At 44.0% G+C, this 26860-nt stretch overlaps 1 protein-coding gene across 1 annotated transcript in view; it reads left to right on the top strand.

The window, feature by feature from the left end:
• Positions 1-26860, top strand: part of Trpc7 (transient receptor potential cation channel subfamily C member 7) — a 160884-nt gene that overhangs the window by 84292 nt on the left and 49732 nt on the right. The window contains exons 4-5 of the mRNA XM_004665085.2: positions 7365-7529; positions 20226-20442. Of these exons, the coding sequence (XP_004665142.2) occupies positions 7365-7529; positions 20226-20442 (382 nt within the window). The remainder of the gene's footprint in view (positions 1-7364; positions 7530-20225; positions 20443-26860) is intronic.

Genomic DNA, 26860 nt, shown 5'->3' with positions numbered 1-26860 from the left:
GGAAAAGATCTTGCCCACAGTAACACCAGGCATTAGTAACGTTTTTGATGGTGTATCTATATGAAAGAAGTTATTTTCTCCACAAGCATTGAATTCACGAAAATTTTCTCTAGCTAAGTAATTCTCCAGCTTATCAAATCATGCCTAGCCACATCTCATTACTGTGTAAATGAGGCCTTAGGATCAGAAAGGAAAAATCTATCCATAAGGGATGTGGAAATCACACAGCCTCATCAAAACCCTCTTTCCTTCCAGGAAGAAAAAAAAAAGGCAAACCCAAATTTAACAGCTCTTAAGGTGGGGAGGGGAGAGACTGTTTCAGGCTCAGCAGCCTGCATTGCTCCTCATGGGCAGAAGTGCTCTGAAATTAGTAGAGGATGTCTACTGAACAGGTCTGATTAAGACCCTCGCCATCCCAGCAGAGAATAACTAGCTTGGAGTTAATAGCCTCAGTTAATCAATCTCCACCTTAAGAGGATGAGCCCAGAGGAACAGGATTGAGAAAGACTGCCTTAAGGCCTGCTTAGGTTACTGGGCCTTTCTAAGCCCCACGTGTGCCTATCAGGACACTGTTCAATAAAATGTCTGTTGAGACAGAAGGAATGCCAGGAGTAAGAACAAGAAGATGGGTTAGGGATTAGGAGGGAAGAAAGAAGAGAAAGAAGGGAGAAAAAAAAAAGGCGGAAGAACAGGAGAGCTATTGGCTTGTTTTTATTTTCCTATTTCTTACTATCTGGCAAGCCCTGTGGTCTTTAAATACTGGCACATTATTCCTCATGACTAGATGTGCTTCAGGGACAAAGACAGCAAAGCATGGACTGAGCCAAGACTGACCCAATAACATCTAACCAACATAAGGCAGGACCAGGATTTGAACCCAGGCACACTCACAGAAAGCCATCTACATAGCTACCAACCATGGGAAAAGCAAGAGAGCCTTTAAACCCTGTCATATATCTGGGTCATAATACAGCCCTAACAATACTTAATCATTAAGGAATTTTTGCATCTCCTCCACAAGTATTTGAAAAAAAAAAAATCTGGCATTTTCTAATGAATGAATATGAGCCAGAAAAAGAGAGAAGGGAATGATTTTCTTTGGACTATTGCAGTAGTAGCCCATAGGCTAATTAAAATCAAAGTAGGAGGCTCAGTGGTAAAAAGCCCTTGCTTGCAAAGCCTTCCTACCTGGGTTCAGTTCCACCTAAAGCTGGATGGGAATTCATTTACAGTGGCAAGATGCCCTGAAGTGCACACACACACACACACACACACACACACACACACGTCATTTTTTTAAATCGTTTTAAATTAATAAGTAAAATCTAAGCAAAGGTCAAGGTTTAGCACATGTGCCCCAGTGTCCTCATAAACCAATATTAAAGGCGGAACATGTCAGCAGTAGCTGGAAGGGACAAGTTTAGGTGAGACATCAGCAGAAGCGGGGTTTGAGTACAAATTGTGTATGAACCACAGTGACTAGTGAAAATGGGCTGCCAGAGTAATAGACCAAGAACCAAGAACCACATGAATTCTGCTCTTTCCAGATTCTTGGGATTGTTTACAAGGTTACCTTAATCTCACAATCTCCTTTCCACTTAAAGAATTTTTGCCGCAGAGTCCTTCCTGCCCTCACAATTCAACCTCTCTTAGCTCTCTCCATCACACATTTATTAAGCAATCCATCCAGTTAGGATGTAGCCTGATTTATTCTCTCTTGCAAAGTGACTCAGCCCCATGTAAATCCACATTAACACGTTCTGCACTCCAGCCTGTACAAATCCCCAGTTTTAAAGAACAGAAATCATGTCACTGGGAAAATCTCTTTCCTCCAAGTAGTTGCCTAAAATTATGTCATGCTCACAGCCAGAATGGCTTGAGCTGGAAGGGTATGTGCAAAGGTCTTAAGTTAGTATCTTTGGATCATTCCATCCTTTCATGAACTCAGTGCCAAACAAATTCCCCAAGACAATGCCAATTTTCCATGTATCACTCTAGGCTGGCTGGCCTCTCCTTCCATCCATTCCTCCCTGACCTTGCTTTTGAATGGCCTCCTTTGACTCTGAATTCATCTTGCCTTTGGTCCTTTCATTCATTTCTCTCTTCCTCCTTGAAGCAGGAATGATTTTTTTTTTTTTTTCCTGTGCTTCAGATCGCAGAGGGAAAAAAAAAAATGCTTTGATACACAATGGGCTACACGTCATGAAGTTGTTTTCCAAGGCTGCCCTGCCCACAAATACAGAAAAGAGCCCATGAGAAGGAAGTATCTGTCCATTTGGGCTTTGGCTCCTCCCAGCTGCTGTCTGCTTTCTGAGAGCATATCAAAGACCTGTCTGCAGATGGGCTGCTCTCAGACGGGGCAACAAACGTACCTGTGGAAACTAGCAAACATATACTCAAGAGAAGACAGAATCTCAGAGGAGCCCCTTTCTTTTAGTTAAGACCACTGGCTTCCTCGCAGGCAGGTGAGGGAGAATCTCTCAGAACCTTACCTCCCACCCACATGCTATTACCCAATCTCTTGTGCTGACGTGCTTTCAAAACAGGGAACACAGGGCTGGAGAGATGGCTTAGCGGTCAAGCGCTTGCCTGTGAAGCCTGAGGACACTGGTTCGAGGCTCGGTTCCCCAGGTCCCACGTTAGCCAGATGCCCAAGGGGGCGCACGCGTCTGAAGTTCATTTGCAGTGGCTGGAGGCCCTGGCATGCCCATTCTCTCTCTCTCTATTTATCTGCCTTTCTTGCTCTGTCTGTTGCTCTCAAACAAATAAATTAAAAATGAACAAAATAGAAATCACAGACGAGGCTCCCCATAGACCAAGAACCTAGTGATGCCAAGTATAGCATGAGCCTCTGATGGCAGCTGGAGTGAGGCGAGTCAAGGAGTCATGTTCTAGTACTTCGTGGGTTACGTCCCTCCTTCCAAAGATGACTGCTAGAAATGATACTCTCCATGTTCAACTGCTATTCTACTCTAGGACCCTGCTAGAACTAAACCTGAGACTTCTTTGTTTGTTAAACCCTTTATTGACAACCCCTATGCATATAGACAATATACCATGAACATCACCCTCTCCCACTACCCTCCCTTATCTCCTCCTCTATTCTTCTTCCACTTCTTCCCTTCCTCTAGCCAACTAGACTCTCATATTTTTAAAATAATTTTTTGTTTATTTTCATTTATTTATTTCAGAGCAGCAGACAGAGAGAGAAAGAGGCAGATAGAGAGAATGGGCACACCAGGGCCTCCAGCCACTGCAAATGAACTCCAGATGCGTTCGCCCCCTTGTGCATCTGGCTAACGTGGGACCTGGGGAACCGAGCCTCGAACCGGGGTCCTTAGGCTTCACAGGCAAGCGCTGAACCACTAAGCCATCTCTCCAGCCCCTAGCCTCTCATATTTTGATGTCACCCTTTTGCCCTCTTATTCTCCTATGATGCAGAATTGGCAGAGGTAATATCAGCCACCATGGGGTCATGAATACCAAGGCCTCTTTGTGTCTGGAAGACAGGATTCACCCCTCCCCCGTCTTTGGCTTTTACATTTTTTTTCTGCTGCCTCTTCCCCCAATGGTCCCTGAGCCTTGGAGGGTGGAGCAGAGATGTCTCTCTCAGTGCTGAACACTCTACTATCTTTTCTCAGCTCTTTGATGGGTTTTGAGTCACCCCAGTGATCAGCTTCATCTGAGAAAAGAAATTTCTCTAACCAAAAGTGAGGGTGGCATTAATAGATGGACATAAGCATAGTATTTAGAAGGCAGTTTTGGTGGGCACAATGTAGTTAGTCAGACAATAGGAGTAGTTTCCCCTTTGGGGCTTATGACCTCTCCCCACAAGCCACAGGCTTTTTATTAGGAAGCAGGAATTCCCTCCCAGGGAGCAGGCCTAGGGTCCAATTAGAGAGCAGTTGGTTTTCCCCATAACAGATATGCCACCATTGCACCAACTTGCACATTTGGCCTGGTTGTAAAGCTTGCAGGGTCCACTGCTGATTAAGACCATTGATGACTTGTCCTCCCCCAACAGTCTACAAAGAACTTTACAGCACTCTGACAGCTAGTCACCAGAGAGAAGCCTTCCAGTTCAGCTCCAGCTCGATTTCTCAGTGACCTGCAGCCCAAGCATGTAGTTAGACCTGAGAACTGAAGCACCTGCCTGATTTTCTGTTGTTTGCCCTCTTTTGTCATGGCAAGGAAGGGGTCAGGATAGCCCATCAGCTGCTGGCCTAGGGGTTCCTCTCTATATCAAGGGACAATCCTTTGTGCCTTGTGTTAGAAAGACCACAGTAGTTGCTAGGAATTCAATAGTGCTACAAGAAAAAAAAAAAAAAATCCTGTCTGCATCTAATACTCAAGTCACAGTATCAGCAGGGGCCGCAGAAACACATAAACTTTTGTCAGCTTCCTTGCCAGTCATGTGCCTCCACGGTGAGTTCCTGAATATTAGAAATAAGAACACGTTGTCACCCGCGTTGAGAAATTTTAAATAGCTCTATTTATATTGTATTCATAATGAAAAGGAGACATTTCCTATTCCCCAGGGGTCATTGCACACGTTCCCTTCACCCAGAGAGGCAAATGAGTGGAACGTGAGCACGTAATGCTTTCGGGTTAGCAGATGAAATGTCTGCCCAGACTATCTGTTCTAGGCTGTGGATCCCAGCAATACTCTTGGGGGACTTGGGTGTCCTGAGCGGGGCCCAAGAACAGCTTGACAAAAGCAAGCAATGCCTTCCTTCTTGTACAAGAGAAAAGTTCTAATGTATAATTCCCTGAATTTTTTTAATTTAAATTTTTTTTGTTTATTTATTAATTTGAGAGCAACAGACAGAGAGAGAAAGTGGCAGATAGAAAGAAAGAATGGGTATGTCAGGGCTTCCAGCCACTGCAAACGAACTCCTGACGTGTGCGCCCCCTTGTGCATCTGGCTAATGTGGGTCCTGGGGAACTGAGCCTCGAACCGGGGTCCTTAGGCTTTACAGGCAAGCGCTTAACCGCTAAACCATCTCTCCAGCCCTAATTCCCTGAAATTTAAATTTATTCCCACTTTTTTTTTTTTTTTTTTGCTTAAATATTGCTATTTTCAATCTCCCCTGCATAGGACCTGGGGCCAACTAAATAAAGTGCTACTTAGCAACTATTATTTGCAGAAATGGGATGTTTTGGTTGTAGCAACTCAAGCCAATGGGTTTGATCAAGTCGAGCAAGGAAGATTTTGTCTGCAAAGATGTCTCACGGTATTTGAGCCAAGGAACAGTGTCCCAACGAGGATCAGACCCTGTCTCTACTTTGGCCTCTGTACATCTGCTTTCTCCTTTTTTTCTCTGTAACTAGCTTGTCTGATTGATAAATTCGCACCGTAGTAGAAGAGAGATGCCCAGGTCTCCTGAGGTTAGACCGGAATGATGCACTAGATAGAGTACATCTCACTAAAGCCCCGCAGACTTGGGAAAGAAATCTCATGGGTACAGTTCAGGTCACGGTCCCACCCCTGGTTCAAAATCGATATCCAGTGGAGATGAGACCACACAATAAGAAATAGCCATAGGAAGGCTGGAGAGATGGCTTAGCGGTTAAGCGCTCGCCTGTGAAGCCTATGGACCCCGGTTCGAGGCTCGGTTCCCCAGGTCCCACGTTAGCCAGATGCACAAGGGGGCGCATGCATCTGGAGTTCGTTTGCAGTGGCTGGAAGCCCTGGCATGCCCATTCTCTCTCTCTCCTCCTCTGTCTTTCTCTCTGTGTCTGTCGCTCTCAAATAAATAAATAAAAAATGAACAAAAAATATTAAAAAAAAGAAAGAAAGAAATAGCCATAGGAGCTGGGCATGGTGGTGCACACCTCTAATCCCAGCACTCGGGTAGGAGAATCACAGTGAGTTCAAGGCCAGCTTGAGACTACAGAGTGAATTCCAGGTCAGCTTGGGCTACAATGATACCCTACCTAGAAGGAAAAGAAAGAAAGAAAAAAAGAAAGAAAGAAAGAAAGAGGGAAGGAAGGAAGGAAGGAAGGAAGGAAGGAAGGAAGGAAGGAAGGAAGGAAGGAAGGAAGGAAGGAAGGAAAGAAAGAAAAAATAAATAGCCATGAGAGTGTCATTCTGTGAGGCTGGGAAGATGACAGTGGATAAAAGTGCTTTCTTGCAAAACCTGCCAGCCCAGGTTCAATTACCCATCCACTCATATAAAGCTGGATGCCAAAAATAAAAATAAAAAATAAAAAGGCACCTAAGCCTGGTTTGCAGCAACAAAGGACTATGGCATGCACCTTCACCCTATAGAAACACATACACACACACACACACACACACACAAATGTCACTAACAGGGTCAATTTGTAACTTAGTTCCAGGAGAAGGAGGCAGTGGTGTGTGATGTACCAGAAGAAAGGTCCTGGCTGGAGGGTACAATGTAACAGTGGCACCCAGCTTCACAGACCCAAGCCCAACACTGGTATCCACTGAAGAAACAGTGAGGAGTCATTCTAGCAAGTGCTCTGGAGACAGAGACACTACATGCATTCTATTTTTTTTTTAAGTTTGGTTCTTTTTTTAATTTTTTTTTTATTTATTTGAGAGCAACAGACAGAGAGAGAGGAGGGAGACAGAGAGAGAGAGAATGGGCGGGCCTCCAGCCACTGCAAACAAACTCCAGACGCGTGCGCCCCCTTGTGCATCTGGCTAACGTGGGACCTGGGGAACCGAGCCTCGAACCGGGGTCCTTAGGCTTCACAGGCTAGCGCTTAACCGCTAAGCCATCTCTCCAGCCCCACTACATGCACTCTTCCTTAGACTACAAAGGAAAATAGAAGGGAATTTTTGTATAATCTTTCATTGAATCCTCCCAGACAGTATAATAGCCTGTATTGCAAAGACAAGAGGTTAAGTAGCTTGCCCACAGACACACGGATAGCATATGGCAAAATAAAAAAATGCTGACACAAAATTTTGACCCTGAAAATCATATTAACGGCCCACTCATTCCTCTGTTGACTCCCAAAGAACTCTCTGTGCAGAATTAAGTTCCCCTCATCCAATGAGCAACCCCGGGTGGAGGACATGGATTTACCTAAAAGCTGACTGTCCCTTTCTATACCTGAGACTTCAGGCCCTCATTGTGTAAGGCGTTGATTCAGCCAGTCCTGGGCGGGCTCCGGCCACTGCACCAAGCGCCCAGCATCCCCGAGGCAGAAGCCCCACTCGTCCCCGCAGGCACCTGACCCAGCTGCTCAGACTCCAAGGCTCAGGCAGCCCCCCACCCCAGCAGAAAACAGGGCGCTTCCACCTGTGTACTGTTCCAGTGTGACGGATGCCATTTTCCTGTTTGCGTTTTGTTTTTGTTTTGTTTTTGTTTTGTTTTGTTTTGTTTTTACAGTTCGTTGCTCATCCTAACTGTCAGCAGCAACTGCTTACCCTGTGGTATGAGAACCTCTCAGGCTTACGTCAACAGTCTATCGCTGTGAAATTCCTGGCTGTCTTTGGAGTCTCCATAGGCCTCCCTTTTCTCGCCGTAGCCTATTGGATTGCTCCCTGCAGCAAGGTACAGACTGCTTAAGGTGCATGTCGTTTGCGGTGATTTCTTTCTCTTTCCTTAACACAACCTCAAGTCCGTTTGGTTCAGACCAGCAGGACATCTCTCCCCACTGTGGTTTTTAAGTATCACAGTTCATGATGGGTGTATAGCTTAGTGGTGCAAGCACTTACCTAGCATGCCTACGGCTCTGGGCTGATTCTCCACACCAAGAAGAGAGATGAAAAGGCGGAAGGAAGGAAGGAAGGAAGGAAGGAAGGAAGGAAGGAAGGAAGGAAGGAAGGAAGGAAGGAAGGAAGGGGGGAAGGAAGAAAGGGAGGGAGGAAGGAAGGGAAAAAAGAAAGAAAAGACTTAATGAGATATCTAGCAAAACTACAAAACCACATAAAGGGTTGAATTTTAAGACTTATTTTTAAAAGACAGATAGAGGGAGAGTGGGGGGGCAGGGTTTATAAAATGGGATATTTTGAACATGCGAGGTATAATCTGAATGGATCAGAATCAATAAGAATGTGGCACTTTTCTCTAGCAATTAGGCTATGAGCTAAGCATGACCTCCAAATTCAGAATTAGAATCATGCTGTAGTAGTAACCAACACTTCTTAAATTGCTCAGTTACTCCTTCAATCACATTATAACATACACGCTCCATGAAGTAGGTTCAGAAATAAGAACTAGCTAAAAGGCTGAGTATCAAACATCTCATCTCATGCCAGGGCACCGAAGACCCACTGTGACACCCCCTCATTCCCCATGCCTCCACATGAGGTTTATAACCACACAGGTGACTAAGCAACAAGAAGGGAAAATGTAAAAGAAGCCAAGTTCAAAGAACGCAGGACTGCATTTCTACCTAGGAAGGAATACCATGTGAGCCCTGGTGCCCGGAGAAATGGAAGCTGCAGGGGCCAGGCAGGGTTGCTGGCCTGTTCCATCTCCCCCCCCACACACCCTCACAGACAAGCCCAGACCCCTGGGCCAAGGCCAAGAAAGCACCAGCACTTGAGCTTCAAGCAGCAGTTAGTACCTAGAAGACCAAACCAGCAAGAAATTTCGTGTTTCATGGGGTTAAGACTATCTCGAAAGGTTCCAGAACTGCATTTGCCTAGTGATATGTAGCATAAGTAATCAATTCAACTGAAGGAAAAAAAAACACGCCTATAGGAAAACTGATTCCATAGAAAATTTAATTAGCTAATGTAGTTAATAAAAGTGTCACCATTGGGTTGACCCTCCTGTCAAATCCATTTATAGAGAATTCAGGCCAACAATGAGAGGGCTCTAGAATTTAGGCTGCTGTCAAGGCCACCAAATCAGCCAGGTATTAAACTGTCACTGAAAGTGACAGGTCCCAGAGAGAAGTAGACCTTGAGCTTCTGTGTCCGTAATGTGGCGATAAAACTAAAAGCCCTGGGCTGGAGAGATGGCTTAGCGGTTAAGCGCTTGCCTGTGAAGCCTAAGGACCCCGGTTCGAGGCTCGGTTCCCCAGGTCCCACGTTAGCCAGATGCACAAGGGGGCGCACACGTCTGGAGTTCGTTTGCAGAGGCTGGAAGCCCTGGCGCGCCCATTCTCTCTCTCTCCCTCTATCTGTCTTTCTCTCTGTGTCTGTCACTCTCAAATAAATAAATAAATAAAAATTTAAAAAAAAAACTAAAAGCCCTAATTTTGATTATTTACAGTGCACAACCTTAATATATAGTGAGATTTTTGTTTCTAAGGTAGTCTCATGCCACGGACTTCGAAGTCAAAATTCTCCAAATAATAAATATGCAAACAAGACAAGTTTCTTCTGTCCCTTATTATGAGCGAAAAATGTCAAGACAATGAAAATAGAGTAACTGGGAATGGGAGGTGGCTCAGTGGTTACATGTGCTTGCCTATTGAGTATGAGGACCTCTCGGGCTGGAGACCACCCCGTTAAGCCACTTGAAAAGCTGGCTGTGACCGTGAACATGGGGAGGGAGGACCAGAGCTCACGGGGGCCTACTGACAGACAGCAGCAGCTCGGGGTGGAGGGAGAGACCCACACCTCAGGGTAACACAAGAATGAGCGGCAAGAGAGTCACATGTGATGTTCTCCTCTGGCCTCCACAAGCACATGCATGAAGCACAAGCATCTGTACACGCATGCATACACTACACACACACACACACACACACACACACACACACACACACACACACAAATACAAAATTTTAAATTTTGTGTTGGCTGGAGACATGGCTCAGCAGTTAAGGTGGTTTGCCTGTGAAGCCTAAAGACCCAGGTTCTGCTTCCCAATAGCTACGTGAGCCAGATGTACAGGATAGCACATGTGTCTGGAGTTTGTTTGCAGTGGCTAAAGGTCCTGGCATGCCTATCCTCTCCCTCCCTCTCTCTCTCTCTCTCTCTCTGTCTCTCATAAGCACATATAAAATAATTTTTAAATATTAAAAAAATTAAAAACAGGCTTGGCATGGTGGCACACATCTTTAATCCCAGCACTCTGCAGGCAGGATCACTATGAGCTCAAGGCCAGCCTGAGACTACATAGTGAATTCCAGGTCAGCCTGGGCTAGAGAGAGACGCTACCCTGCAAAACCAAAGGAAAGCCGGGCATGGTGGCACACGCCTTTAATCCCAGCACTCGGGAGGCAGAAGTAGGAGGATCGCCAAGAGTTCAAGGCCACCCTGAGACTACAAGTTAATTCTAGGTCAGCCTGGATCAGAGTGAGACCCTACCTCGAAAAAAAAAAAAAAAAAACAAAGGAAAGGAAAGAGAGAGAGAGGGAGAGGTCACCAGACTTAGGGTTGGGTTGGAGCTGGTCACTGGCTTCAGGCACATGTCTTGATGGTGCCATTATCTAGTGTGTAGGGAAAGTTGAATCCTTCCCTGCACACAGAGTCTGTATCTATGAGGACACTTGCTTTTTCTCCCTCTCTCTTTCTCCCTCTCTCTCTCTTTCTGAGCCTCAAGAATAATTCTAGGATGCTCAGTTACTAAAATAACATCACTGGGGAGAAAGTGCTGCCAGTCCTTACTATTGCTAAATGTGGCAGCTTCCAGGGACCTGGGACCAGCCAACACCAGCACCATGGATATGCCCATCAGCACGGTGCCACAGGGAAAGATTCAGACATGCCAGTGCCAGTTGATAATTTATTTTACATTTGTAGTAGGCCTGAAAAGAATCTTGGCAAATGTGTTGTCAACCAATAACTATGTGTGGTTATCAGAAGGGTATCCTAGGATTCCTTGGACCTAGTAAACCCAGCAAGCTAAGAAGCAAGACACAGGGGTCAGACCAAAAGCAATATCCTAGAACATTCTGGAAGAAATTACTGCAAGAAAAACATAGCCCTTAGGAGTGCTGCAGACCAGTGTTTCAGGGATACGATGTGGCCATTGCATTCATAACCTCACAGCAGCTATCATGACCTGGACAGTGTTGGACCCATCAACATTCTTAATATGGGTGGTAGGGGAAAGTATGAGCTGCCATCGCTCCCTGGGGAGTTCTTGACCATTAACGGTTGGGGAGAGGGAGGCATTTTCTTCAGTGGTGCAGCCACTGGTTAAGTTGCATGTGCTCTGGTAAATAACACCTCCATCCATGCTCATGCAGGCAATTGTACTTAAGCTCAGTGGCTCTCATAGAGAGAGAAGAAAGAATCAAACTGTAAGAGGGACAACTTGGGAAAGGGTGGAAATGGAGGAGGTAATGGGAGGAGATTATATTCAGAAAGCATCATATACAAGTATCAAAAAATTGTTAAAAATAAAACTTGGGTGCTGGAGAGATGGCTCAGCAGTTAAGGTGCTTGCCTGCAAACCCTAAGGACCTGGGTTTGATTCCCCAGTACCAAACCCAGGAGTTTGTTTGAAGTGGCTAGAGGCCCTGGCGCCCCCATTCTCGCAATCTATCTTCCGCTCCCTCCCTCTCTCTCTCTCTCTCTCTCTCTCTCTCTCTCTCTCTCTCTCTCTCTCTCTCTCTTTCAAATCAATAAAATATTTAAATAAATAAATACAATAAAATTTGTTAAAAATTAGTCCTTGACTGAGCCTTCCTCTTCTCTGTTCAGACACTTGTTGGCTAACATTTGATGCTCCCAGAACTTATAGTAAGACCGAGAAAGTAAAAGCACATCACTTCTATGCCCTTATTAAGAGTCCAGGGCTACACTCAATGCAGTGGGGGTATGCCCCTAGCAGACTGGTAAATCTCAGTCTAGTGCATGAGATAATACCACTCGTGGCAGGGAAGATTTCTGCATTAAAGAGTTTGTCAAAGTTGCTAAAGCACAGATAAAGATATTTTTAGTCCTTCCTTTCACCATTTAGAAAAGAGCTTTTCAAGTTTGGCAGAGAAGTGACTGGGAATTACAGAGAGGTCAAATCTGTCATGTGACAAAATCAGTACTTTCTCCGTGTTCCTGATGTACAGGATGCCACATGCTCTCAAGAGGACACCATGGAGAAAACTGTTAAAATGTTGACCTTCCTCCTGCCAATGAGTTCACTGCTGTCTTTATATCTATCTCTGCTATTTCATGAAAAATACAATGCCACTCCAGAGATTACATGTTCAAATGACATTACTTCATGGCCATCTAAGATATTAGACCTATGTATTGTTTGATAAATGTCTTCGTAAAATGCCAGGCTTCGTCAACTGGCTAGTGTCCGTCCATGTAGTAAATGTTGGGAGTTCTGTTTCCAGCCTAATGGTGCACTTGCTTCCTGACAGCTGCTGTCCTAATTTAGCAACTAGTAGGAACACTGAAATTTTATTTGATTAGCCTGCCAAGATGAACTCGTTATGAATTTCCTATTGAATTCCTAAGGCTACCGATTCTATTTTTACAGTTAAAGTTTCTCAGGGTCCCTAAGAAAGACAGTTAGATAAGGAGATGATAGAGCTGGGGTTATCAATAAGCATTCAGCTGACAGATAGGTTGGTTGAAGGGCATAACCAACTTATAGGTGTTTCTGAATGGTGATGAGCTCAGCCATGGAGCCTGTGACGGGTCTGTCAGAGTAAAGACAAAATGAGTCACAATTTTGTTCATTGTTCTCTGTCGTCAGCAATATGTTTGTACCCAGGCCAGTGGGGGGCCAGCGAGTTGTTAAACACAGAAGCATACCCTTAGGTCTTTCCCTGGCATCTCTATCATCTCTATAGGGCATCCAATGCCAACGAGGCTTCAATGCCTGCTTCTCACCCTTCTGTTCCTTCTGATTTATTATCTACATGGCTTGGCTGTTCAAATCTCAGAGCTGGGGCTGGAAAGGTGGCTCAGTAGTTAAAGTGTTTACCTGCAAAGCCCAATGAGTCAGGATCAATTTCCCAGTGCCCACATAAAGCCAGATGCCAAAGTAGTTGATAAATCTCGAGTTCATTTGCAGTGACTGGAAGCCCTGGTGTGCCCATTCTCTCCCTCTTCTCTTCTCTTCTCTTCTCTTCTCTTCTCTTCTCTTCTCTTCTCTCTCTCTTTCAAATAAATATATAAAGAACTTTAAAAAAAAAAATCTCAAAGCTGAAAGGTAACAATCACCCTTAAGGAGCCAGACAGTGTGTCAGCAGCAGTTAGGAAGGCGTAGAATCCAACTGTAAAAGTGGGAGAGAAGCTAAGTTCTCCATTACCTGTTAACCTTCACTGTTCAGCTCTCCCTAAAATTAGCCCCAGAAATTGAGCAGGAAAAGCCATAAATACCTTTAGAGTCTAAAGTAATATCTTCATATTGTACCATTATTCAATGCCCTCCGCTGCCTAACTTCTGCTTGGGATAATAATATCAAAGTCTTAGTCACGATTCCTCTCCACTGTCCCAAACAAGTTCATCTACTGGGGAAAACATAAGCCAGGAAACATCTTTTGGTGATTTCTACTATGTGTTACCAAAGTTTATGGCTAGAAACAGGAGTCCTCAATCCATACAGTGCAGGTCCCAACCAGAAGAGGACAGTAGCTCCAAAGGCTTCGATTTCCCCCACATTTTTCTCTATCAAAGAGACAGACACACTAGATTGCTGAGAACAATAAGTTTTGAATTCCTCCATGGAGAGAAAATGTGTGTCAGGAAATAGAACACCAATGCTGTTGCCTTTCCAATAGTTCTGCCCCCACCACACACACACACGTCCACTTTGCTGGGATAGGACTGAAGAGAGCTAGAAGCTGCACACCTTGCTGCTAAGTGGTTTTCACCCTGCAGTGCTGCTCCCCAGTTTCTAACCTATGTCCCTGTCCACTAGGAAAACAACGACTCTGAACAGAAAGGCCAACGGTTCTACCTTGTTTGATGTCCGTCATCCCTAGTGTACAGTTCTATGTAACACAGCTGGTACTCCAAACAGGCTCGTGGCGTAAATCCACAGAGATGCCTGTGGGTCCGCCTTGACGAATCTCTTTTAAGAGTGAGTCTCTTAAGTTTACCCACAGGTAAACACAGGTACTGAGTCTTCTTATGAACCAGGAACCAGTCTAATCTTCTATGGATATTACATCATTCATTGTTTATATCAACACCAAGCATGGCTTAATATTTTCTCCCCCACTTTATAGAAGAAGCTGAGATACTAAGCGATTAAATTACACCAAAACTGCCAAGTTGTGATGAAAACCTAGAGCCTGTAGCTCCAGAGATTAGCTCATAGTCACTACACACATGCACACACAGCTGTCTAGTTACATAAAGAGTATTACAGGGGGCTGGAGAGATGACTTAGTGGTTAAGCGCTCGCCTGTGAAGCCTATGGACCCCGGTTCGAGGCTCGGTTCCCCAGGTCCCACATTAGCCAGATGCATAAGGGGGCGCACACATCTGGAGTTCGTTTGCAGTGGCTGGAAGCCCTGACGTGCCCATTCTCTCTCTCTCCCTCTATCTGTCTTTCTCTCTGTGTCTGTCGCTCTCAAACAAATAAATAAAAAATGAACAAAAAAATATTTTAGAAAAAGAGTATTACAGGGAGGCAGAGATAGGAGGATCACCATGGGTTCGAGGCCACCCTGAGACTCCATAGTGAATCCCAGGTCAGCCTGGGCTAGAGTGAGACCCTACCTCGTAAAACAAAAACAAAAGAAAAAGAGAATTACAACCTTCAAGGCTTACTGTATACCTCTTAGCTACTGACCAAATGACTTTAAAACAGTCTTGACTCAGATTTTTAGAGCTGTCAAGGCTTTGCTAGAAAAGACAAATCAAAACTTCCTTAGGACAAACTTTCCCTTCCTTTTCTTTCATTAGAATCCCTACTGTGGATCATCAGGGAGATAGCTCGGCAGCTAAAGTCCTCACCATGCAAGCACGAATACCTGAGTTCAAATCCTCAGACCCCACGTAAAAAACTGGAGGCTGTGGTGGACTTCTATAACCCTAGTACTCTACAGAGAGACGGGAGGCAGAGATGGGAGAATTTCCTAGAAGCTCACAGACCAGTTAGTCTGGCCAATACAGCATGAAGCAGTAAACGAGAGATCCTGGCCCAAAACAAAAGGGAAGGCAAGGACCAACACCTGAAAGAAAGCTGCCCTCTGACCCCTACACGTGCACTGTGGAACGTGCACACCTACACACACGGACATACATGTGCACCAAAAACAAAGGAGCCCTACCCTCTAGATGCCATTGTTGCTCAACATGCGTTTCACACTGAACATCCCACATAGAGACACCTACGTGAGGAGCTCCCCTCATCATTAAAGGGAAGGTTCCTGAGCTCTAAGTTAGACTATATTTGTGTGTTTTGATTTCATTTCTACATCAAGGTCTCCTTCCCACACCAGCCTAGGACTTGCTCTTGAGCTCTGGCTGCTCTTATAGTCCTGATCCTCATATCTTAACCATTTAAGTGCTAGGAGTGCAGGTATGAACCACCTTGCTGCCTAGTTTAGACATATTAAGAACTTGAGAGGGAATGGTCAGGAATTTGACACCAATTTATCCCAGGTTTCTCTAAAACTTGAGAACCACCAGATCTGTAAAATGTGCTTGTTTCCTTGAGGATGTTTCTGGTGTGTCTCTGATCAGCTTTTCAGTTTGTAAACTGAGCCCTTGTCAGAGACTCTTGGCTCCTGGCAGAAAGTGAGGATGGTATCTGCTGAGGGGACCTCTAGATGGACTAGAAGATGGTACTTAGAACATCCTCTGTGTGATCCACTGTGACCATGACCACAGGAGATCTTTGTTGAGATGTGAGGACCGTCAAGAGATCAGGTCCCCAGGAAATGCAAACCCTTGTGCTTATGGTGGTCCTCACCCCTGAGGGATGCTTTAGCTGCTGTCATAGACATGTACGTCTAAAGATAAAAACAAGTGTACCCGTGGAATTTGGGATGAGCTGAAACCTCAATGCTGCCAGTTTACAGCTCTGGCTATGTTCGTTTGCTGTAGCTAGAGGCCCTGGCGTGACCATTTTCTCCCTCTCTCTCTCTCTCTCTCTCATTTATCTATCTCATCTGCCTCTCTCCTTCTCTCTCAAATAAATAAATAAATTTTTAAAACTTAGCTTTTGCCAGGCATGGTAGTACATGCCTTTAATCACAGGCTGAGGTAGGAGAATCGCCATATGTTTGAGGCCATCCTGAAGCTACTGGTCAGCCTGGACTAGAGTAAGACCCTACCTCATAAAAAAAAAAAACAAAAAAGAAGAGACTGACTGAGGTCTCTTGGTCCCCACAATAAGTACCAATAACCCCGCTGAAGACCCTCAGCAAAATTGGAGTCAGGGAGAGGGGGTACATATGCACACCCTTTTATTAAGAATAAATAAAATTTTAAAAATTACCTTGTAAGTAAAATAAGGAATTTCACAAAAGGAAAAGAAAGGAAAGCTTGATATGATATAGCATATCTCTATAATCCCAATACTTAGGACGTGATGTTAGGAGTTTGGGGCCAGCATGGGCTACAGAATGATACCTTGTCTGGAAAGAGAGAAGAAAGGGAGGGAAAAGAAAGAAAGGAAAGAGAGAAAGAGAGAGAGAAAGAAAGGAAGGAAGGAAGGGAGGGAGGAAAGAAGGGAGGGAGGGAGGGAGGGAGGGAGGGAGGGAGGGAGGGAGGGAGGGAGGGAGGGAAGAAAGAAGGAAGGAAGGAAGGAAGGAAGGAAGGAAGGGAGGGAGGGAGGGAGGGAGGGAGGGAGGGAGGGAAGGAAGGAAGGAAGGAAGGAAGGAAGGAAGGAAGGAAGGAAGGAAGGAAGGAAGGAAGGAAGGAAGGAAGGAAGGAAGGAAGGAGGGGAAGAGGGCTAGAAAGATTGCTTGGTGGTTAAAAGACTTGCCTGCAAAGCCTAAGGACCCCTGTTCTACTCTCCAGATCCCACATTAGCCAGATGCACAAAGGTGAGGCAAGTGCAAGGTTTCACATGCCCACTAGGTGGTACAATCTTCTGGAGCTTGACAATTTCAGTGGCTGAGGCCTTAATGTGCCATTCTCTCTCTCTCTCCAAAAAAACATTTTTGGGGAAAAAAAAAAAACCACAGCTGGGATATTTAAAGAAAAAGAGGGAAGAAAGGAGGAAGAAAAAGTCTAGTGAAGTGACTGGCTCTCATCTGACTTTCATCAAAGTTTTACCAGCTGGAAGGATACATTCAAGCCCAGAACAGAAAAATAGCATCAATTTCTAATCTCACTTTTCCTCCCTGTGACCTGCATCAAACAGAAACTGAGACTGGGGTAGCCCTCCAAATCACCACAGGACACTGTCAAGAGTCTTTTAATAATTTGCATTAAATATAGTTATTTTTTCATATTCATCCTCGGCTAGAAATTAATAACCTGGAAGAGGGAACAAAGAGAACATCCATCTCCTACAGCAGGGTCTTCTAGGGACTCCCAGGACCAGCTTAGGCTGACTCACATCCATAGTGAGGGAGTCAGATGCCTCACCTGGGGAAAGATGGGGGAGGGCACCCCATGTCCTCATCTAGAGCTCACAGGTAACTGGCTAGCAATCTTTTAAGAGCTGTGACTATCGTAAAGTGTCTGTCTTTCTCCCAAATTCCTGTGGACCCACTGGAAACACAAGATCTGGCATCCCTTGCCTTCTCCCCAACCTCCCCTCCTCCAGCTTCTCCAATCTCTTCTCTTCCCCACAGTCATGATCTTCCCTTGCCTGACACCAAATCAGACAAGACACAGTGATAAGAAACAATATGATGATGACTTAAGGATGTCTTCTGGCTACATCCCAGGGTCCTTGTTGGAAAAAATAGCTTCCAAATTGCCATTATATTATGCCATTAGCTAAAATGTTTTTAAAATATTCAAACTAGCTATTTGACACTGTTTAAAACAAAATGAGAGGGTTTGAAGGTGTAGCTCAGACAGTAGAATACTTGCCTAGCATGCACAAGGCCCTGGGTCCAATCTCCAGCCAAACAGTCAAATCAAAATGAGATATGGCTTGATTCATGCGTGGCTTAACTTTACTTAATGCATGTGAGTTTTTTTATTTATCGCTACATATAATCTCTGCATTCTGAAATTAGTACATTGTCAAGAATGCTTGGGGATGGTGGAACATACCTTTAACTCAGCACTTGGGTGGTTAAGGTAGAAGGATTGCCATGAGTTCAAGGCCAGCCGGGGGCCTACAGAGTAAGTTCCGGTTCAGCCAGTGAGACCCTGCCTGAGGAAAAATAAAACTAGAAATATTCAAAAGTCAATATATAGTTATATGTAATAAATTCAAACATTACAATACATAGTAATGTTATTTATAATATATTTTATGGGGCTTTGGGTTGTCAGACATCTCTTTACATTTCTAATGTTATTTCTAGAATCATATGATAATAAATATACATGTAAATGCAGGTGACTTTCAACATAATCAGAGATCCTTAACATGTGAATCTTGGTTATAGATTAAAAAAACAAAAATCTACTTTTTATACAATTATGAAATATTATAAAATAATATAGAATTTCAATGAATAGGTTCTATGGCATCAGAATCATAATAAATCATGTTAGACTAATAGCTGGAATTAAAGTTGATGATTGCCACAGTGAAGTCTATTAAAAGAACATTATCAAGCCATCTGATTTACAAATGTTATGTTGAACATAGTCATAATTAGGGAAATTTTACCTTGTTAAACCCCTCTAATCGACCTTCTGTTGGACCAATACCCTTATCTCCTGGGTACCATTTCATTCTAGGACTCCTAAACAAGGTGAAATGTGAACCACATTTAATCACCCAATGGTAATAACTGAATATCTTCCCAGGAGAAAGAGCTGCCCTTTAGAAAAGATTCCCTTCTTGCCTTTCTAATATGCCTGGAAGAGGGGTAAGCTTGGGTGATAAGATTGACAGAGTCTAGAAGGGACCCAAGTAAGTGGCTCAACAGAATTTCAGCAAAGAGTCCATGTACACAGCACCCAGTTTAGTCCCTCAAAGGTCTCAGTGGCCTTTAGATGGAATGTGACCAGACAGAGAAGATGTGGCCAGTATTTGCTCCCAAATAAGACAAACATTTAAGACTTGTGTGGAACAGTCATACAAATTAACAAACCATTAAAAAAACAATCAAATTCTAGAGAAATTAGCAGTTATTTTCTCATTGTTAGGACAAAACAGCCAACCAGAGCAGCTTATGAGAGGAGAAAGGCTTTATTTTACTTTACAGTCTTGCCGGGAAACTTCATCCTCGCAAGGAAAGCATGAAAGGCCTGACTTGGAAGCCTGGATCACATGTCCACAGCAGCAGGAAGGAAGCAGTCCAAATGCACCGAGCTCTGAACACCCAGTGGACTGTACTAATGAACCACAAGACCCACTCTGGGTGACACACCTCCTCCAGCAAGGCTCCACCTCCCAAAGGCTCCACAACTTTCCCATATTGCCACCAGCTGGTGCCAAGCAGTCAAAACACTTGAGTCTATGAGGAACATTTCATTAGAACCACAAGTACTTAACACAGTCTATGTTTTGTAAATGTGCTCTAATACAATTGGGTTTTCTTTTCTTTCTTTCTTTTTTTTTAGCTAGTTTCTCAATACAACTCAGGCAAGCCTAGAATATGTGATTTTCCTGCCTCATCCTTGAATTTTTTTAGGGGCCCTTTATGTCTGGAAAGTAAATAATCCCTAGGTTGAAAATGAATATATATATATATATGAACAAGCAACCCTCATGTCGAATGTTATGGGCACACAGCAAAAGCAATCACTAGCAGGAAGCGTAAAGATTTAAGCAAATGGATCCAAATAAAGGAAAGGGGTAGGCAGCCCCTCTAAGCGCACAGCCTAAGTTAATGGGTGAAACATCAGCAGAGCACCAGGATCTGTTACATCATAACCTCTACTCAGGCATTGTTTTCTCAGATACAAAAAGGGTGAAGCTCACGTCCATGTGACTGGAGGTGTGTGCACAATCAGAAGTAACAGGATAGCAGGTCTCTCCGTTCCTCATTCTTCACTCCTCCCCATAAGACCTCCAAATTGGAAGAAAAAAAAATTGAAATCAGTAGAAATTGATTTAGTTATACAGCATCTCACATGTAAACCCAAGAGAAAATGCCTGGGGGAAGTTTTTGTAGTTTCTATGCAAGATAGAAGATTCACTAGTTAAATTTTGGCTTGATAATAATAATAAATAATATATAATATAATATATATATAATATAATAATAGATAATAATAATAAATAAATCACCATTTTAAAGAGACACTCGTACCTGCCAGTTTTAACATGCCCTGAACACACTTTGTTTCCAGCTAGGACGAACCCTGAGGAGCCCTTTCATGAAGTTTGTGGCCCATGCAGTGTCTTTTACAATCTTCTTGGGATTGCTAGTGGTGAATGCATCGGACCGCTTTGAAGGCGTTAAAACTCTGCCCAATGAGACCTTCACAGACTACCCCAAACAGATCTTCAGGGTGAAGACCACCCAGTTCTCCTGGACAGAGATGCTCATCATGAAGTGGGTCTTAGGTAAGCAAGTTGCTCTATCTTTTATTCTCACCTCTCTTAATTATAGTAGGATATTATGCAATGCTGACTTCTAAGCTCTCCCTCTTTGTTGAATGTTTTCATAACAGACAAAAGGACCAACAAAGTCAACTTTTATAGGTACTGTGATCTGAGATACAGACATAACATAAATCCCAATTTTTGATGGGAAACGTTTGTGTGGAAGTCTTGGAGTACCTTTCCTTGCTCATATATTGGATCTGATTGTAAAGTGTTTGTGCGTGGGACACATTGTTTTGGTCATTTAAATATAATCTTCTCCAAAGAGGACAGTGCATTTATGACCTCACAGTAGCTGCCATTACCTGCCCAAGACCTGCATAATATTGGGCCCGTGAGCATTATCATGGATGATGGAAGGTGAAAAATAATAGTATCAAAATAGCCGAGAGACTACATTGGAAAGAAGGGGTTCAGTGGAGGGAAAATGGGGCACAAAGGCAGGGAGGGGATTATGATCAGGGCACATTGTGTATATGTATACAAGTTGTCAATAAATTTATTTTAAAAATAAAGAAATGAAAAGAAAAAGAAATAAATAAAGCTTTAGAAAACAAAGTTCTTCAAAAAACAGGGAGTAAAATTGCACAGCTTAAAAGATATTTTTGTTAACACTGACAGGTAGAATTATATAAATATAATTTTTAAAATTAGAGTGCAACATTTTTTTCTTTGTGGTGATATTTCATGCTGCCAGGGTCTATCACTGGGATTTCCTAGGAAATTATTCTCAATTTCCCTTGTTTATTAGCCAAGAAGGACTATTCATCTGTATATGGTTCTTAAAAAACTATTAATAGTGAGAATAAGCAAAATAAAATAAAACTAGCAATAGCTGAAACTGAATGTAGGAGAATATTCTTCATATTTTTTCTGATACTGAAAACTGAAAGTTGATTAGGAGAAAATAGTGTCAGTAGAACAAATGAAAACTTGTCAGACCTACAATCAGTGATACCGTAAACAAGTCTTAGCAAACCATAAACTTATAACACAAAAAGTCGAATTTAATTTAACTTCAAAGAAATAAAAGTTTTAAAAAATAATGAAATAAATTTTTCAGTACCAAGAGTCGATCAGTTAATTAAGTTGGCTTCATGGTATTTATCCCAGATAGTTTTCTTGACAAAAATACAATACTGACATAATTTCTATCCTTTTTATGTTTATAAACATTGAGTGAAAAAGCATTCAAAGTGTCCATGCCATTGCACAATAAAATCGTGAACAAGTACTTGAAAAGATAATCCAGTATGTGGTCTTACTAACTAAATAACACACAGCCCAAGAGAGCTACAAGAGTTGAATGTCTAGAAGCCTCACGCACACTGGGCAAGCTATCTATCCTAGACCTATATGGCCTAGACCCCCAGATGCTCAAAAGTCTCCTTCTAGCCAGATGTGATGGCGCACACCTTTAATCCCAGCACTTGGGAGGATGAGGTCGGAGGACCACAGTGAGGATCGCCTTAAGTTTGTTGCCAGCCTAGGCTATGGAGTGAGTTTCAAATGAGCCTAGTACAGACACCTCCTTAAAAGAAAAAGTATCCTTCTTTTTTTAGTATTTTATTTGTTTATTTGCAAGCAGAGTGTGGGTTGGGGTATGGGCACACCAGAGCCTCCAGCTACTGCAAACGAACTCCAGATACATGCACCACCTTTTGTATCTGGCTTTATGTGGTTACTGGGGAATCAAACCCTGCTCATTAGGCTTTGCAGGCAAGTACCTTAACCACTGAATCATCTCTTCAGCCCCAAAGTGTCCTTGCTAAAGTGAGACCTTTGTAAGCTGAGCTATTTAAAACTTCAAACATCCCATCTCCTCGGGTTCTCCTTCCACTGAACAGAGTTAACACCTCTGACAAGGTTGTGGCCTCTGCTTTGTTGCATGCCTGTCTAAATTAGCTGGATGTTTTTTCTGTCACCACACAAATTTGTAGCTGACTCATCATCTCCCATTGAACATTGCCTTCTCTCCATGTGGCCATCTAGTTTTCTCAGTGACTTCTTTCAATGGTCACATCATGTGACAATACTCTAAAACCTTACTTCCTCACCTGGACATGGAGGTCATTCTACTTTTGCTTCACAGTTCAGTTCAGGACAGTGTGACCTGGATAGAAATATACTCTTCCTTCACTCCAAATGTTTTACCCAGTTGCCAGCCAAACATTAACAACATTCTAAATGTCACCTTTTTTGCTGTTGTTTTGAGGTAGGGTTTCACTCTAGTCCAGGGTGAACTGGAATTCACTATGTAGTCTCAGGGTGGCTTTGAACTCGTGGCGTTCCTCCTACCTCAGCCTCTCGAGGGCTGGGATTCAAGCGTGCGCCAACACACCCAGCAATGTTCCAGATTGTCAGCCTGGGCCATTGAAAGCATGAGCACAGGGAGGTTGAAGAGAAGAGGAAGTCATCGCGAGAGAGACAACGTCATCCAGGAGGACATAATGTCAAGGGAGCCAAGGGAGCTACTCAGATGAGAAAGGAAATTTGCGGGTCGTCCGTTTAGTCAGTAAAGCAATTGGCTGGAAACCTGTGGAGAAACGCTAAGTGACCCAGAGACCAGCCTGGAGAATGTCCACCACCGGCTGCCTGGCTTTGTTACTTGCATCAAAGCAGTGATTCTGGGGTAGATGAAGAGCTGATCAGGTATTCTACTGAAGAGTGTGTCTCTAGAGGTGCAGAGATGCTCCTTGGAGGACTGAGGGATAACATGGGTCATTCCCAGAAAGCTGTCTGAGGCCTCAAAATCAAGAAGTCCCCACTAACCCATGATCGTCCCCCACAGGAGCACAGTGATTTCATGATTTCATGGAAGGCTTCCTTTGCCCCAGTCTCTTCCAAAACCTGGCAGTGGTTTCTTAAACAAATAGAGCTGCAATGAGAATTCCATCGATGGAGTGGGATGTGAAAATGGCCCTTTTAGCAGCAAAAACCATGCAAATACTGGAAAAGAAACAGGCTTGAGATTGGGTGTCCGAAGGCCCAGTTCTCACTGGGGCCCTGTAGCAGTTATCTCGTCATTATTGGTACAAAACATCCAGCCAGAAAGCAGCTTGTGGAAGGAAGGAAAGGTTTGGGTTCATCAGAGGCAGTTTCATCGTGGCGGGAAAAGCATGGCACAAGCAGACATCCAGTGGCCATCACATCTCCACAGCAGCAGCAGCAAGGAAGTGGTCTAAATATGGGGCTTGGAGCTGGGCTATCTTACCCCAAAGCCTGCCCCCAGTAACAAACCTCCTCCAGCAAGACTTCACCTCCCGAACACCCCACAACTTTCCCAAACTGTCAATAGCTGAGCCAGCGTTTGCGATGTCAGGGTGCGTGGGGAGAGCCTCTGGACGTATTTTCCCCCTCCTCTGAGCTCATAGAATGTGGCTGTGCTGGGCCAATGTTGACAAGGAGGCCTAAGGAAACAGAGGCAGGTGTGGGACCCTGTGGAAGAGTCAAAGAAGGTGTGATGGATGAGGGCATGAGGACTATTTAAGGGAGATACATCTTTCTGTCTCACAGAACTTAGAAGGGGGAGCCCTTCTGAATACCATGGGAGGCCAGGAATGGTGTGAGCACTTTTTCAGCTGTCAAGCCCCATCTCCAAAGGCCTTCACTCAGAAGTTGTCCATCCTCATGCTGGAGAGAGGGCCCAGAAGTTAAAGGCACTTTCTTGCAAAGCCTGACATCCTGGTTCAACTCCTCAATACCCACATAAAGCCAGATGCATTAAAATGGCACATGCATCCGGAATTCATTTGTGGTGGCCAGAGGCCCTGGTGGCACCCATTCTCTCTCTCCCTCTCCCTCTCCCTCTCCCTCTCCCTCTCCCTCTCCCTCTCCCTCTCCCTCTCTCTCTCTCTCTCTCTCTCTCTCTCTCTCTCTCTCTTTCTCCCTCTCTATTTCTCCTTGCAAATAAATAAATAAATAATTTTAAAGAAAAGGAGCTGCCTATCTCCAACCACTCATCCCCCCCTGAGGTTTCCTGCATGCTCCCGCTGCCAGCTAATCTTCTTAATGATTAGTGACCTGGTTCACTGGGCTCCAGACTTCCCCAGTGATGGGAACTTCGCCTGAAGGATGCTCAAACCCTCAGCACCCTCTACCACTTGAGCCCCTAAGGTCTAAACATTTCTCTGATTGACATACTGAAGGCAAAAGACCCCGAGGCTCACGTACAGTATAAAATCCTGAACCACCCTTGGCATTTTGGAAGCAGGGAGCCTAATTTCACTCACTAAAGTGTATAATTTCACACATTTCTTTTTTTCATTAGGCTTTCCTGCTGCTCAAACCCTTGGCCCCATGTTTCTTTAACGTTTGGCCTTGGAATAATTTAAATTAACATTCAAATCTACGAAGACTGATGCAGGCATCTCACCATGGAGGGAGTGATTTTCAATGCCCGGTGAAACTAATTTGTATTTCAGAGCCATAGAGCTTTTAGTGCTTGAAGTTACTGTCAAACATCAACTCAATAAATATAAAGTCTCAGTTCCACAGCAAATCATGGAACTGAGTGGATGTCACTCTGCCGGTAAATGGTCAAGGTAGAATTGGAACCCAGGTTTTCCTGAATTAAAGCTAATCATCACCAAGTGATAGCCTGCAATGCTCCGAAAGCCCAGCTCGAAGCAAGTTCACTACAACAGTGGTGATTTGAATTTGGAAGAAGAAAGTAGCAAACATGTTTTCCAGGCTGCAATAGATGTTATAATAACTTTTAAATTTGAATAAACACATGAAAGTGTATTTCAGAGACTGGAGAGATTGCTCGGTGGCTAAGGAGCTTGCATGCAAAACCTGATGGCTAGGGTTTGATTTTCCACAAAAAGCCAGATGCAATAAGAGGCACATGCATCAGGAGTTCGTTTGCAGTAGCAAGAGGCCCTGGCTCAAGTATCCTTTATCTCTCTCTCCTTGCAAATAAATAAAAGTATGTTTTAAAAAACAGTGTATTTCAGTGAGCATATCTCAGTATTAAGAAAATTATTATTATTATTATTTTTTTTTTTTTTGGTTTTTTGAGGTAGGGTCTCACTCTAGCCCAGGCTGACCTGGAATTCATTATGTAGTCTCAAGGTGGCCTCAAACTCACAGCGATCCTCCTACCTCTGCCTCCCGAGTGCTGGGATTAAAGGCGTGCGCCACCACACCCGGAAAGAAAATTATGATCTTAATGAATTATTATTGCACAAATTTTGAGAGGATATACTCAAAAGTCACCTTGTCAAGAAAAAAGAGAGGGGTGGGCACAGTGAGAAATTGTGTAAACAGACCTGTAGAGTTTGGGGGTATTTCTCATTGTGGGGGATACACTCCAGTTTCATCTTCAACAAACAAAGGCATGACTCTTCTCTAAACAGCTGCTCTCAAATTACTTTTTGCCTTGGAAAAACATTTCAATTCCTTTTATTTGATAGGCTGTTTTCACCACAAAAGAAAAAAGTGCTGATCAAAACAGTCCCTGGGCAAAGTCCCAGAGGAGCGAAGGCAATCATCTCACTCTCGTGGGCTCAGAGGCGGGCGGAGACCAAGCTGGCCATGCTCTGGCGAGGACAGAGCCTCCATCAGTGTCTGCTGCCAGCAGTGTCTTTGACTCCAGGCTTTTGCAGGAGCTGAATCCTCAAAGAGCACTGTTTTAGATCGTGGGCCTATGCCAGTTTACAGGGTTTGCAGTCTATGGAGAGGCAATAAAGCAAGCTGGAGAGATGGCACGGCCATTTAAAAAGCATTTGTGGGGGCTGGAGAGATGGCTTAGCGGTTAAGCATTTGCCTGTGAAGCCTAAGGACTCCGGTTCGAGGCTCGGTTCCCCAGGTCCCACGTTAGCCAGATGCACAGGGGGGGCGCACGCGTCTGGAGTTCGTTTGCAGAGGCTGGAAGCCCTGGCGCGCCCATTCTCTCTCTCTCCCTCTATCTGTCTTTCTCTCTGTGTCTGTCGCTCTCAAATAAATAAATAAATAAAATATTTTTTTTAAAAAGCATTTGTTTGCAAAGCCTGTTGTCCCAGGTTCAGTTCCCCAGCACCCACGTAAAGTCGGATGCAAAGCGGGACATGTGCCTGTGATCACAACGTGCCTCTGACCATGGGAGACAGAGAGCACCCAGAGCTAGTAGGCCAGCTAGCCTCGTATTCATTTGCAGTCTGGCAATTTGGTTGCAGCAGCAAGAGACTCTGTCTCAAAGCAAGTAGAGTACAGACACCTCAAAGTTATCCTCTGACCTCAACACATGTGCTGTGGCATGTATACACATAGCTCAATCAATCAATCAATCAATATTTGAAGAGGCTGGGAAATGGCTCAACAGTTAAAGGTGCTTACTGGCAAAGCCTCCTGGCCCAGGTTCAACTCCCCAGTACCCACATAAAGCCAGACGCAGAAA

Source organism: Jaculus jaculus, chromosome 6, assembly GCF_020740685.1.
Source record: "Jaculus jaculus isolate mJacJac1 chromosome 6, mJacJac1.mat.Y.cur, whole genome shotgun sequence".
NCBI classification, from domain to species: Eukaryota; Metazoa; Chordata; class Mammalia; order Rodentia; family Dipodidae; genus Jaculus; species Jaculus jaculus.
The sequence above is the reverse complement of the archived record's forward strand: the minus strand, read 5'-3'. Positions and strand labels throughout refer to the sequence as shown.